Here is a 14,930-nt window from a genome sequence, read left to right on the forward strand (position 1 = left end):
CAAGGACCTTTCCTCTATGATTTACCTCTTCCAGTTAGGCCCCTCCTCCTACCATTTCTAAAACCTCCTATACGATCAGCCGGGGAACATTCAACATACAAATACCTCATATTCAAAATTAACTCCATCTGTGTGCTTTATTTTCACCAGTGATACATCCTTTTCATCTCCCCATAGATTTGATATTAGTAAGTCTTAGTTTGGGTTTTGTCAAAAGTGCACTGCCATTCAACAGTTCAGTGGGCATGGATTGCTGGAAAACCCAGCCTGATGTAGCTCTGAGCCAGTGGTGGCTTCAGGCCATTCCCTTAACTTGTGACTCATTGCCTTGTTCCTTCAGTGTGACTGACCCTACTGATTTTTGCTACCTCCCCAGCACTAACTGCGTGTTTCAGGTACATTTGGTGGCTAATCAGCAAAGGAAATGTCAAAGTCTAGGCATACAATGCTTGTTTACTTGATGTAAGCAAGAGAGAATTAAATATGAACTTTGGCAAATGTCTATTAATAATTGACAAATAACAGAATTACCTGGGCATAGAAAGCAATCCATGAAAAATTTCCCGAATATCTAAAGTTGTGTTACCCTGCCACAATGTTGCCCCGGCTGGTCTGCATCAACGATTATGAACAACATGCCCGATCAGTGCTTCAGAAGTCAGTGTATGACTATTACAAGTCTGGGGCAAATGATGAAGAGACCTTGGCTGATAATATTAGAGCATTTTCTAGGTAAGAAACTTTGTTATTTAAAGTTATGTTTTAATACCCCACAGTGATATTGCATAAGAATGAGATGTAGTTTTATGCGGTGGTGTGAAAATGACTGCCTGGATTTGAATTTAGTGAGGAGTAGAAAATTGCTGGCATGTGAGAAATCTTGAGGTCTTAAAATGTTGAAGTATTATAAGTCTGGGGATTGATGGCAAAAGCGAGCCCTACCGTTACCGGAACTATGTTGGTAATAAATTTAACTATGCCTACAAGTTGTCATAAACGCTGATGACTCCATTTACTTTTTATTAGAGTGTGACAGAAAAGGCTTGTGTGGATAGACTAGGGGACAGCTTCACATGTTAAGACAGTCGAACCCGAAAGGATTGTGGCTTCACAGGTTTTCTCTCACCCTGCTGGCTTCCTTGGTTATCGTTCATCATTATCAATGGTTTGTCTACACTGTCACTTTAAATTTCAATTTGCCTGTGTGGCAGTCGTCTTTTCCCCCTTGTTGTCTCACACCTCCTGCAAAGCGCTTCATCTTTCTTCCCAAATTACTTTCCACAGGATGTTATATTTCAGATACAAGATGGCTTATGCTTCCTTTTCAGGGCAAAACCAAAAAACAAAATAGTTTTAAGTGGGTTCTTCTCAGCCTAGTAGCTGGGAGAGGCTTTTCCACAGCTCACGTTCTCTGTGCCATTCTTCTTCCACTGTAGTCCTTAGTGGACCTCAGGGTTCCCCTTTTATGATGCTTCCTTAAAAAGAAAGGGCTAAAAAAAAATATCCAGAGACAGAAAAATCTGCCTTCTTTCTTATTTTTTTATGTGATATAGAGTGAATTTACTAGAACCGCCTTTGTGTTTCTAACTAGGAGAACTTAAGTCATTGTAATCAAGGTAGTCTGTTGTTGGCAGCAGGTATTTTACATGCAAGTTGCTGGAACCTGGCATGTGATGAGACATCTCCGTAACCTCCAATGTCCTTGATAAGGCTTTCTCTGACACCATCCTGAACACACAAATGCTGGGGGAATTCTGGATGGGGAGTTGTTAACAGTGTAGGAGCTCAAAGTTCTGAGGTTAGTCAACTTATTATTTCTTAAAATATTTGAGACTGATTCAACATTTCTTGTCCTTGTAAAATGTCCTTTCTTGGGATCATGCCGTTGTGCTTAACTGGTAAAAGGCTCTCGTGAGTGGTCTCTTCAAATGTCAGCTTAGACTCACTGGGCTGTTATAGCCAAAGATATTTCAGGCCCCTGGCTGATATAGAGGGCTGGTGTACGTGTGCTGTTGCTGCTGCTGCTGCTGCTGCTGCTGCTGCTGCTGCTGCTGCTGCTGCTGCTCACTCATGTCCTTTCTATGCAGCTTTCTCTACCCTATTAAACAGCCCAGCATGTGCAGCCTATTAAATAGCTCTGTGTCATGTCAAACTGTCCATGCATACCAGGCTAGCCTGGGACTTGCAGTCACCTCCCTATCTCTGCTTCCTGAGTGCTACAGAAGTGTGGCAACATGCCTAGACAATTGACTGAAGTGTACTTTGAACTGTTTTCACAGACAAGAGCGCTACAAGTTGAGGACCTAACACTGAAACAAATAGAAAGGAACCTGCATTGCAGCAACTCCACACTGACTGAATTTCCATAATCTAGTGGTTGACAATGAGGTAAAATGTCCCCCAAAGGCTACTTGAGGGAAGGAGTAACAGAGCACAGTGAAGCAGACCACCTTGCTAATCTTAGAAATTCTAGAAACTTTTTGTGCCATAGAGTACTGGTGACTTCCAAGCTATAACCAACCAGAAGAGTCTCTTGGCTTCTGTGAATTCCATAGCACTCTGTCTAGAAATACCGTCCTAAGTATGGACTTATTTATCCCCACGACACAAATAACGCAGCAGTGCTTGCAGTGCCATGTCTTTCATGAAACTTGATAATTCTCTCGCTTCTTTAAAGAAAAGGGTATTGAGGAAATTTTTCAGGAGAACAGCTGATTCTTAGTATTTGTACTACAACAAAAGTCTGTCCTGACCAGCCATCTGACATCTCTAGGCCTCCTTTGCTTTGTGGCTCCCTGCATGACCCACAATCCCTTGGTTTGTGCCACTGAGCAGGAAATAAGAGAATTTCTGCTGGCTTTGGTAGCATTGCCTTGACAGCAGGAAGGAAGTCACCCCTGAGTTTCTTATTCTGTTTCAACTAAAGGCTACAAAATAATTACCCCTCAGATAACTGTGAGCTAAGGCCCAAGTATTCCAAGGGCCTTTGTGGAGTTCATCCTGTCTCTTTCTCACAAGTACAGGGAGCATCCTCACTGGCTCTGTCCATCAGCACTCACATCTGACAAGCACATTTTAGAGTTCTGGAGACCTGGGCCACCTGTGTGACCCAGCAGCCGCTTGGAGATGGTCTTGGTGTGGCCGAGGACCGTCATTATCATGGCCAGAAATCACGTGAAATGATATATAACTTGAACCACCTAGAAGAATGAAATCCCCTGTTGCAAATATATAGGAACAAGGCAAAGGCCAGAATGCCAGGCGGCTTCATTTTGAATAGCCTGAGCGGACTGGGGCTAATCTGAAAAAAGTGTACTTCACTACTTCTTTCACACACGGACATAAAGGAGCCCGCTCACCCAGCATTGTCACACACTCTGTGGCTTTTCCTGAAGGTGTTCCTGATGGAAACTGTTGGCTCTGTTTCTTAACAAACTTTATTATACAACCCAACTAGCTTACACAAAAGGGAAAAAAAGTTAAAGGGAAACAAGAGTGAACCTTGCGGTATCCGTTCCATGTGACGGGTCCCTAGGTGTCTCTGGCCTGCGTGCTGGTCCGGCCTGTTCACTGATCCTTTTCCTTTTTTTTTTTTTTAAATACATTTTTATTAATTTATACATATTACATCTCAGTTGTTAGCCCATCCCATGTATCCTCCCATTCCTCCCTTCCTCCCACTTCCCCCCTACTCCCCTCCCCTCCCCTAAGTCTGTGTCTGAGGGGGACCTCCTCCCCCTGAATATGCTCATACGGTATCAAGTCTCTCCTTGGTGACCTATTATCTTTCCTCTGAGTGCCACCAGGCATCTCCATCCAAGGGACATGTTCAAATATGGGGCACCAGAGTTTGTGTGAAAGTTAGATCTCCTTCTCCACTCAACAGTGGAGAATGTCCATCGGCTAGTCCGGGTAGGGGTTCAAGGTTTTTACTGCCTATTTTTTCCTTGGCTGTTGCCACAGTTTGCGGAGGGCCCCAGGGCCCAGACTCGCCTGTAGTTTTCCAGGACCCTCTGGATCCTTCCATTTCCTCTTTCTCCCAGGCTTCTCACACCTAAAGTTTCAATAGGATGTCCTCCCCTCTTACCCACTATTCTGGTAGGTACAGTTTTTCATGGGGACGTACACCTTGGACTAGTGTCTCGATATAAGTGAGTATATACCATTTAGCTCTTTTTGCTTCTGTGTGAACTCACTCATTATGACAATTTCTAGTTCAATCCATTTGTCCACAAATTTTGGAAATTCCTTGTTTTTAATAGCTGAGTAGTATTCCATAGTGTAAATGTACCACAGTTTCTTTATCCATTCTTCTATAGAGGGACACGTAGGTTGTTTCCAAGTTCTGGCTATTATGAATAAGGCAGCTATGAACATGGTTGAGCATATGTCCCTGTTGTGTAGTAGTACATCCTCTGGGTATATTCCAAGGAGTGGAATAGCTGGGTCTTGAGGAAGCCCTATTCCCATTTTTCTGAGAAAGCACCAGATAGCTTTCCAAAGTGGTTGTACTAGTTTGCATTCCCACCAGCAATGCAGGAGTGTTCCTCTTTCTCCACACCCTCGCCAGCATGAGGTGTCGGTCTAATATCCAAAATATATAAAGAACTTAAGAAATTAAACACCACCAAACCAAATAACCCAATAGAGAAATGGGGTGCAGAGCTAAACAGAGAATTCTCAACAGAGGAATATCAAATGGCTGAGAAACACTTAAAGAAATGCTCGACCTCCTTAGTCATCAGAGAAATGCAAATCAAAACGACACTGAGATTCCATCTTACACTGATCCTTTTCCTGATCCACGTGCGCTCAAGCCTGATCTCCACCTGCTGATGCTCTCTCTCCTTTTGGCTAGCCTGTCTGTCATGTGCAAGAGGTGGTCTCCCTCTCCGGTTGAGGGTCAATTAGAAACACAATAGTCCAGGTGGAGTCCCCAGGTGCACTTCCTGAATTCCAGGCCCAGGATGGCTCCACCCAGTCTATCTCAAGGTTAATCTCAGGGAGTATCCATGGTGTGTCCGAGGGCAAAGCCCGCCAAGATTGCTTTCACCTGTGACAAAGCTTACACCCCCCCTCCCCCCTTCCCACAGGAAACTAACTCCACAGTTTGAGTAGAAAGCAGGATTGTGACATCAGAAGTAGAAGCCGCCTCCCTCCTGCTGTATCCCCATTGGTTGGCGGATCGCTGTGAGTTCAAGGCCAGTCTGGTTTACAAAGTGAGTCCAGGACAGCCAAGGCTACACAGAGAAACCCTGTCTTGAAAAGCCAAAACAAAACAAAACAAGACACTGAGAAGTGGGAGGCTTACTTCAAACTGTCTAGCAAACAAAAGCAACACCAGCCTCACTCACTATTTAAGAAACATCACAAACTCTCTAGTGACGTTTGCTTTCAGTGTTACATAAGTAGAAATGTCACAGCCTCTCTCGGCTAATCCATGAAAGAAGTGAGGAAGGAGCTTTGCCAATCATTTGTCTTAAACTTGTAGAGTGGAAAGTTCAGCTAAAGCCATTGGAATGGCATGTGCTGGTATTTTTGGACTCCAGGAAAGTCAATTCCAGGTGCTTAGTCCTAGATAAGTGGGTGCAAGGTTTCAGTGCAATGGAATTTGTGGATACTTTTAGGGAGTGTGTGTCTCTCTTGAGTTTTTGCTTAGTTAGAGCCTAGGCTTTTGTTCTATGTGAAGTGTAGGCTGAAAGTCTTGTTGTAATGTCTTTTGTTCATTTTGGCCTTAAGTTTTTCCAGCTGTGCTAGCCATCCTCACAGAGACTTCCTAATGTGGATGGAATGGGAATGCAACATAAGGTTATGTAGAGGCATTATTTGTTGTATAATTAGCGTGATAGCCATTTAAATGTGGGGTCAAAGGTCCACTGAAACTATCTGGCGAAGTTATTGTAATTTGGAAAACACTAAAATTTGGAGGACACTTTGGAGATTGTGCCCTTTCCTATTTCCCCGACTTTATTTAATGTTGCCCGGAACTGTAGGTCTTGAAGAGTTCTGTAATACTGTAATATGTGAAAACAGATAATATAGTTAGGGAACACGGGAGCCTGTGATTGTTAGGATGACTGCGCCACCAAGTGGACGAATGTAAGGCTGCTGCTTGTGGAAGAATGAGCCATAATGGTGACACTTTAAAAGGCACCTTTTGCACATGTATCCACTTGCATAGTTTTGTGGGTTCTTCTCATAAAGATTTCCACTCTTCCCTTAGTCACAAGTAAATATTAGTATTAATGCCTTTAAAAGATGGTGCACCTGTCACCACTATTAAAGTCTCTTCTTCTCATTTTAACAGCTTAGAGATGATCCGTAATAAATACTCCCTCCAGGGCTTCTGCCTCTCCCCCTTCAAAATGGAGTCAAATCATCATGATTTAAGTGTGGTGCTGAGGAAAAGATTTCCAGGAACAGACATGTGAGCTAATGGAAAATGATGTCCATTATGACGTTCAAAGAACAGCTCCGGAATCACACACTAAAGCCCCTTTATTACACTGTCCAGGGATGGGATGTTTTTAGTTCACTGTGTGAGAAAGGTTAGACTACAGACCTCTAACTAGTCCTCAAAGGCAAAGCTGCTGCTGCTACTCCTCCTGGGGAAATGAGTTTTACTCAGTTATGGGCTTTCCCCTCACTTCTCCAATATAAAGTCATTCTTTGCTATATTTACAAGAGCAACCTCAACCTCGTTAGAAGTAGAGGAGATAAACCTAGAAAAATACCTGGGACTGTTGGTTAGGTCTGTATGTGTATCTGAACAAGACGTTTATTATAATAACATTCAGACTTAGTTTGCCTGCAACAAGGAGGACAATCAACATAAATCGGAAATGTGCATTCAGCTGATAGAAAAGATAATTTATTCTCGGTAAGATTTATAGATAAAACTTTTGATGGTTGGCTTCATAGTGACTTCTGTTGGCATGTAGAGGAATCGCAGGAAAATCATTTACAACAATTTTCAAGAATTAAAACTTTTCTTTTCTATGAACTATTCTGGGAAAAAGGCTTAACTAACAAAACAATTAACCCCCAAATTTAACTTTTCCCTTATCATTATTCTTGTGGATATGGATTTAGTTAGTAACTTTGAAGAGGATAATATAAATCTAGAAGCAACTGCCATGATCTGATCTTCCTTACAGAAAGAAGATCCAAACCTTCTGAAACCCGAATGTAACCTCTAGGACTTTGCATATCATTATCTAGGTCTGGGCAGAGTACAATAAAAATTCCATTCACCCAAATGCCTGTAAGTGGATGTTCATAGTGATGTTGTTGATCATCAATACAAATGGGAATTTTCTTTTTTCTTTTTTTATGTTTTATTAATTTATTCATATTACATCTCAATGGTTATCCCATCCGTTGTATCCTCCCATTCCTCCCTTCCTCCCATTTTCCCCTTACTCTCCTCCCCTATGACTGTGACTGAGGAGGACTTCCTCCCCCTGTATATGCTCATAGGGTATCAAGTCTGTTCTTGGTAGCCTGCTATCTAAGTGTCCTCCAAGAGTGAATAAACTACTATGGTAGTGTCCATGATGTGAAATGGGGTTCCTCAGCACAAAGGTACAAACTGGTTATGCACACAGCAGCACAAAGGGTTATTAAGGGTTATTAAGTACACTATGTCTGCTGCATGAGTCCACATGTATGCTTTTCTTTAGTGCTCTTTTTTTTTTTTCTTTTTCCGAGACACAGTTTCTCTGTGTAGCCCTGGCTGTCCTGGAATTCTCCTTGTAGACCAGGCTGGCCTCAATCTCACAGAGATCTGCCTGCCTCTGCCTTCCAAGTGTTGAGACTAAAGGCATGTGCCACCACGCCCGGCACTATTCTTGAAAAAGCAAAAATATGAGGATGAAAAATACAGACAAATGCTTGCAGGAAATCTGGAGGATGGAAATGAGAAAAATGAGGAAATCTGGAGGATCGCTGACTGGCTTAGATGTGGCTGTCTAGGCCATTACTTGGCTGCCTGGTTTTGTCAGCTCTCAGATCCGTGTGCTGGCATAGATGGGTTCTGATGTGACAGTTACACTTTAGTATAAATTACATGGGAAGCCATTGTAATCTCCATTTTTATATTTTAAAATTGAAACAAGTTCACAAAAAATAAACTGCACATGCAATAGGATATCAGGTAATGAGGTATTCGTCGTCAGCTTGTTTACTTTCCATGCTAGCAAACATTAAATCTGTCCATTTTTCTTTAGCTTTATAAAAAAGGATTTGGCTTAACAAAAGATATTTTCTCTTTTAAGACATGGTAAAGTTTTGGTTACAGTTTTAAAATTCTAAAATTACATATAAATATTAATATCATTTTAACTTCTAGATGGAAGCTATATCCACGTATGCTCCGGAATGTTGCTGATATCGACATGTCGACCTCTGTTTTAGGACAGACCGTCAGCATGCCTATCTGTGTCGGGGCTACTGCCATGCAGTGCATGGCTCATGTGGATGGGGAGCTGGCCACTGTACGAGGTAGGAAAGAGAGACAAGTAAAGGCTCCCACCTCTAACACCCTTCTGAGGAAGCTTTCATTAAAAAAAATACATTCCTTGGTTTACTATCAGCTTTCTAGCTTGTGGCTCAAGGCAAGATACTCTCTATGTGCTTGGCTTTCCTCTGCACAACAAGGATCAATCTAGTAGTTGTTGCATTGGGTTGCTGTGAGGGTCATAATAACATTATGCATATAAACGCCCAGCACAGAGTAGCACTTTGAAAATGTTAGTTATTTTATGAGTAGAATATCAAGGTCCATAAAAATGATGATCTGGGTAGTAGTCTGCCCAAGGTCATAGGTCTTGAGTGCCAGAGGTGGTTTAGTCCGAACTGAAATGCTTTGTGTTTCAGTGCAAGAATAAACACAGCGACCTAGTTGGTTCTATTTCCTTGCATGGTATTGGAACTTGATACTATTTTATGGGTGGATTCTGTTTCCAGTGGAGTATTTCCCATTGCCTCAGGAAGGAGCAAGGACAGTGAACAGGATGCAAAGAAGTCCCTTTCCGTGGCTAATGTACTAACTTCCTGTTTCCATAGCAACCCGGAACCTGTGACTTCTGCACATTCTGCTTTAGAGACTAAGAAGCCTTGCTAAAGAATCCTAGTTGACATTTTTTGATGCCAAGCATGGCGAGAAATGGGGGCCCAAAGGGCGTGAACTCAATCCTAGTTCATAACATTTTAATTCTGAGAATTAAGGATCACACAGATCTACCTTCTTCGCTGAAATGAGTCCCACAGGTTTCTGCCAAGAACGTCAACATTTTGCTTTGACACGAGAAGGTTGTATGGCATAAGCATAGGTCAGAGGCCAGGATCGTCCTTAATGCTAGGGCCATATGTGTATGAGTGGCCTCAGTTTAATTTTGGCAGTCTGGAAACACACAGCCCCTGAAATAGGGGTGGGGGCTAATAGGTGACTGCGCTAGATGAGTGTAGTAGGGGCTGGTCTATCTAAAGACATTTCAGGCAACAAAACAAAAGTGAAGAGATGGGCATATTAGATTACAACCTGAGTGCACCAAAATTTCCATAAATATCAAAAGAAAATATCCCACAAGATACTGTAATTGGTTTTGAGGAACTGAAAAATAGTTGAGAAAATAAGAGATGCAAATGGACGAATGTCCATTCCATTATACACAAGACAGAGACAAAAGTAAGAAAATCGGACATTCCAAAAAGGAGACGAAAGAGTCAACAAGTGGAACTATTTCATTTACTAATACACAAAGGAATGTAAGCTGTTATCGTACATTTATTTTCTGGATGTAAAGTTATTATTTTAAGATCTTGATGGCTAGTGCGATTTTGGAGAAATGTGCAGTTTCCAAGATGGATAGAAAGACTAAAAAGCAGAGAAATCTGAGAAATAATTTGTATCAAAGATTAAAGATGTGCATTCCATTCTGGAACTTGCTTTGTTTTGTTTTTGAAAAATATTTGTGCCAATTTTTTTTATCATTTTATTTTTTTATCTGGTAGATGTTAGAAGAACTAGCTTCTAATTAGAGATGCAATGAAAAAATGGCGAGTGTGCCAAAAGAAACAAAAGTTTGAAAATAATACAGAAAATGATTATGATCTGTTCCTTTTAAAAATATAACCACCTAGCCGGGCATGGTGGCACACACCTGTAATCCCAGCACTCAGGGAGGCAGAGGCAGGTGGATCTCTGTGAGTTTGAGGCCAGCCTGGTCTACCAAGCAAGTCCAGAGAAGTCAAGACTACCCAGAGAAACCCTTTCTTGAAAAAACAAACAAACAAACAAACAAACAAACACAAATATAACCATCTTTCTTTTTCTTTTTTCATTTTGATAAGAATTCATTGCTGGGGCTGGAGAAATGGCTCAGTGGTTAAGGGCACTGCCTGCTCTTCCAGAGGTCCTGAGTTCAATCCCAGCAACCACATGGTGGCTTTACAACCATCTGTAATGTTATCTGATGCGCTCTTCTGCCGATAATACAATAAATAAATCTTAAAAAAATAAATAAATAAAAGAATTCATTGCATATCTGAGCCTGATCCTACTGCCTCTGCCTCCTGAGTGCTGGGATTATAGACGTGCTAGCATTTTAAAAAGCAGTTACACATGGTAGTAAGGCTCACAATTTTTTGGTTTCTTTTGTTGGTGGTGGTGGGTTTTTTTTGTTTTGTTTTGTTTTGTTTTGTTTTTTAGCAGTCAGAAAACATGTTTTGGAAACCCTGCTGGAAGATGGAGATACTTATTGATTATGATGATAATTTACTAGTTTTTAATGTGGCTGAGTAGGAGATTATTTTTTGTTATTCTGTCTTTTTGGCCCATCTTTTTTTTCCATTTATGACTTCTTTTTATTTATTGTTTTTTTAATTGAAAATAAAATAATTCATATTACATCTCAATTGCTATCCCATCCCATGCATCCCCCCATTCCTCCCTCCCTCCTGCTTTTACTCCATTCCCCTCCCCTATGACTGTGACTGAGGGGGACTTCCTCCCCCTGAATATGATGCTAGGGTATCAAGTCTCTTCTTGGTAGTCTGCTATCCTTCCTCGGAGTGCCACTGGGCCTCCCGATCAAGGGGATATGTTGGGCCATCTTTATAAGCTAATTTTCAAGAAGGAAGCAATGAAAAATAGCTTTAAAATAGGAGACAAAAACCAGAAAATAACTCAGAGGACAGAAACAGAGGGAATTGAGTAGGTCAGTGGGCAGAGATCTCCGGGTAAGTCACTGTGGGGGCAGGGAACTGTTTAGATGCATTCCTTTAGGGGCTGGAATAAAAAAAAGAAAATGCTTATTTAGAAGCTGTTAAGTTATAGGCCAGATAGAAGTATTCATGGAACCTTATGTCCCCGGCACTCACCATGAGCTGACATTATGTGCACATTAGTTCTTACCTTTTTAGATTCTCTTAGCCAAAAATTACCACCTTCCAGGCACTTGCCTAATTATACCACAGCCATCAGGTTACCCTATCCTCAGAAAGCTCAGAGAAGCAACTACATCATTAAGCCTATTTTATGCAGGGGAAACTGAGGCACATATAAGACTAGTCACTTGCCCAGGGCTACACGATTCATAAGTGACAGGAATTGTCCAGACCCCAGCAGTTTGTCTCAGAAACAGTGCTTTGAAAATGCTCAGAAGGAATTATGGCATCAGAAGCCATACATTTATAGCCAAGCAGGACTCTGGACAGTGACACACACACACACACACACACACACACACACACACACACACACACACACACACACACAATCTACATTGAATAAAGTGGAAAAGGAGTAAGGAAGAGGGGTCGGAGATTAAAACACAGTCCTCAAGAATCTAAGATCTTCAATGAGGTTCCCATCTGACCTACAGCATGTCAGGTTATAATACAGATGTAGCCAGGGGCCTCCCTCAAGGGCCTCAGTGTCCCTCAAGCTTCCACTTTGTCCTCCCGAATATTCGTGAAGTGTTGTTCTATTTAATATTGCAGTTAATCTTGTAAGTTAATGGGCATCAACTCAGAGCAAAGGCTATTGCTTGGCTTGTGCATGTGGCTGTGGTCTGTGAAGTGGGCCGTGGTTTGTGAATCTGGGTGTGGGGTAGTGAGTTTCTTTGGCAGGAGAAGGAAGGCCCTCGGGCTGATACCTGAGTGGCCTAGGAGCACGGCCATTGACGAACAGACACCAGCTGTCTCTGACCCAGAGCACACAGCATTTTCTGATACTGTCATTCAGTGAGAGTGAGTCATAGGTGTCCACAGAAATTTTTACTCATTAACACTCTTTTCTTTATCGCTCTTCCTCTTTTTCTCTCCCTGTCCCCCTTACATGAACTGACTTTGGGATTCTTCTTAGCTATAAGTTCTTGAGTTCCGATCCTCCTGCCACTGTTGGCTTCTGGAGAAATGCATTCTGGGATAATAGCTTGGTGCAGTATGTAGTTAGCCACAAGAAAGTTCAAGCAAGAATGGAGCAACATTCAGGCTTAGTAGATTACTCTCCGAGATGCAGGAAGCCGTTACAGAATCAAGAAGGTTTAATTGATTTATTCCAGTATTTGTAAGAAGAATTAAAAAAAAAATCTAAGCCTGATCCTTCAAAATATTGTGAAATCTCTTAAAAGTATTATGGACGATTTTTGTCAACTTTCTAATTATCTGGCCCCTAAATTTTGTATTGCCAGGGAAACAAACTATTTGCAAAGAAAGGAAGTTCCATTCACATCTTGTCATAATGAAAATCACTTATTTTTACTAAATACTTTTGTCTTACTCTTTATGCAAGGACCTCAAAAATTACCTTCAAGGGCTAAGCTCGAAATCTTTAACTTACACAGAGTAGAGGAGGTAACTGAATAATAGTCTATGCTCTTGATGAAGGCAGTGTGATTGCTGATGTATCCCAAAGGGGGCAGCCATGTCCTAGCTTTAAGCTGACTGTTCCTGAGGGAGTCAGGAGAGTCTGGCAGATCTTCAAATATCTTAAAAGAAGCCAGAAATCTCAATTTTTATGTACAATTTCTTGTTTTTATATGTTGGCAAATAAATCAAATTCTCTAAAATGCTATTTGGGGCAACAGCGTGTGGGCCAAAGCAAATACTTTTGTGGGTTACAACTGTCCCCGGGCTGTTCAGCAGCGACATCTGATTTATGTGGAAATTCACCACTAACTGGTTTTGCTTTGTGGCAGGTCATTTTCACTCTCTAGGATTACTGTTCCCTCACTGATAAAGTGAGCTGCTTAAGCAAGGCTAGTGGTTTGCATACTATGTCCCAAAGGGCTTGGGGCTGTTCTGCAGGACCTTAGAAATTTAGCTATCCCTGAGCATGCCCGTGATTCAAAAGGAAGTTCTTTACAAAAGGCTCTCTACTGCTAAACAGCACATGATGGAAACCATGTCAACGAGAAAACTGCAGAACCAAACCAGCTCAGCGTGGTGGCACATGCCTGCAACCTCAGCACCCAGGAGTTCAGAGAAGAAAGGTCAGTAGCAGTTAGCAAAACAGAACAACATCACCACATGGCCCAGGAAACAAAACCAGAGAAAGAAACCAGTGATGACACAGCACAAAGATCCAGAAAATCCCAAGAAGGGTAAATGATCTTTACACTTAAAAACAATGGTTTTGATTATATTTAAATTTTCACTAACTACCTAAGACAGTTCAAAGTATATAGCTGCCCTTGTACATTTTCTTTCTTCTTTTTTAAACATGTGTTTTATAGAAGCCGTTGGAGAGCTTGGGCAGGGAGTCGGTACCTGTATACATTTGCTGTCTTTTCTTACACTGTGCTTCTGGGAATACAGGACTGGAGTGGAAGTGTATTTCTCTTTGGATCTTGCTAAAGACACAAGTAAACATTTGGTAACTATTTCAGAAGTTCAGAAAGTTACATTTGAAAGTCTTGCGGGAAGATGACTAACGTTGATTGAGCATTTGGCATGTTTCAGATTTGAAAATTGATTATCTCATCTATTCTTTGTCACTATCCTAAAACACATTAGCCCAAATCCCTAGGGACTGATCTTGAACCCTGTTAATGTGGAAATGAAGGCTGGATGACATTAAATATTTTGTTCAATGTCATTATTTAACTGGTCAGTGCTGACTACAATAACCCAGTCAACCATTGATATTTCCCAAATATTAATTGTAGCAAGAGACCTTGAGGCAAGCCCTGTGTGATAGTTTAGGAATATTAATCAAAACCATAGCATGTTTTATCCTTCTTATTTTGAGAAGAAAATGAAAGCCATTAGGAAATACTTGAAAGCATATGCAAGGTGTCTTTAATTATATAGCAACAGAAGCTACAGTTCCTAAAACTCTTATGAAGAGGAGGGGTGTGGCTGGAAAACATCGTGGACTTTTTCTGCATTATGCTGTGACTAAAAGATTTGCTGCAGAGTATTATTTAATTAACACCTTAACAACTGGAAATCATTCAAATATTTAGTGAGTTGTAAATGTCTAGAAATAAGAGACTTTACTTGCCCCCACCCCACTTTTTTTTTTTTTTTAGTTCTTGTCTTTCTTGTTCTTTAAAGAAGTCACTTTTGTATTTCACATATTACAGGCATTAACAAGCAATGATAATAAATCTTACTAGCTGATAAAATAAGTGATATAGTTACATTTGGTTTCTGTCTTGCAAGATAGGTAGACCACTCTGAGTTTTCTTGTTCTTTTTGTTCTGAGCCTAGCTGTTAATAGCTGAGCCCTCTCTTTAGTCCCAAGTCTGATTCCTCAAATGCTTGCTGCTATGTCACAGACATTACTAGGGCAGCTCTCTTACCTCATCGTATGCATAGTGACCATAATACAGCTTTACCCCGTCTTCCAGGGAGTTGCACACTTCTACTTATTTATTGCCTTTAAAAATGAGGAATAATAAAGGAAAATATATTTATCCTTC

General features: G+C 41.1%; 1 protein-coding gene across 3 annotated transcripts in view; it reads left to right on the forward strand.

The window, feature by feature from the left end:
• Positions 1–411: 411 nt before the first annotated feature.
• HAO1 (hydroxyacid oxidase 1) overlaps positions 412–14,930 on the forward strand; it is a 49,872-nt gene continuing 35,353 nt past the window's right edge. Inside the window, exons 1-2 of one of the 3 annotated variants that reach the window (XM_084774573.1) lie at positions 412–732; positions 8,351–8,502. In XM_084774573.1, the coding sequence (XP_084630699.1) occupies positions 596–732; positions 8,351–8,502 (289 nt within the window). In that variant the 5' untranslated portion in view covers positions 412–595. Of the gene's footprint in view, positions 733–8,350; positions 8,503–13,369; positions 13,497–14,930 lie in introns of those variants that run through there. The other 2 variants (XM_084774574.1, XM_084774575.1) reach the window with 2 other exon arrangements.

The sequence above is a fragment of the Acomys minous genome (genome assembly GCF_964271855.1).
Source record: "Acomys minous genome assembly, chromosome: 3".
In the NCBI taxonomy this organism is placed as follows: Eukaryota; Metazoa; Chordata; class Mammalia; order Rodentia; family Muridae; genus Acomys; species Acomys minous.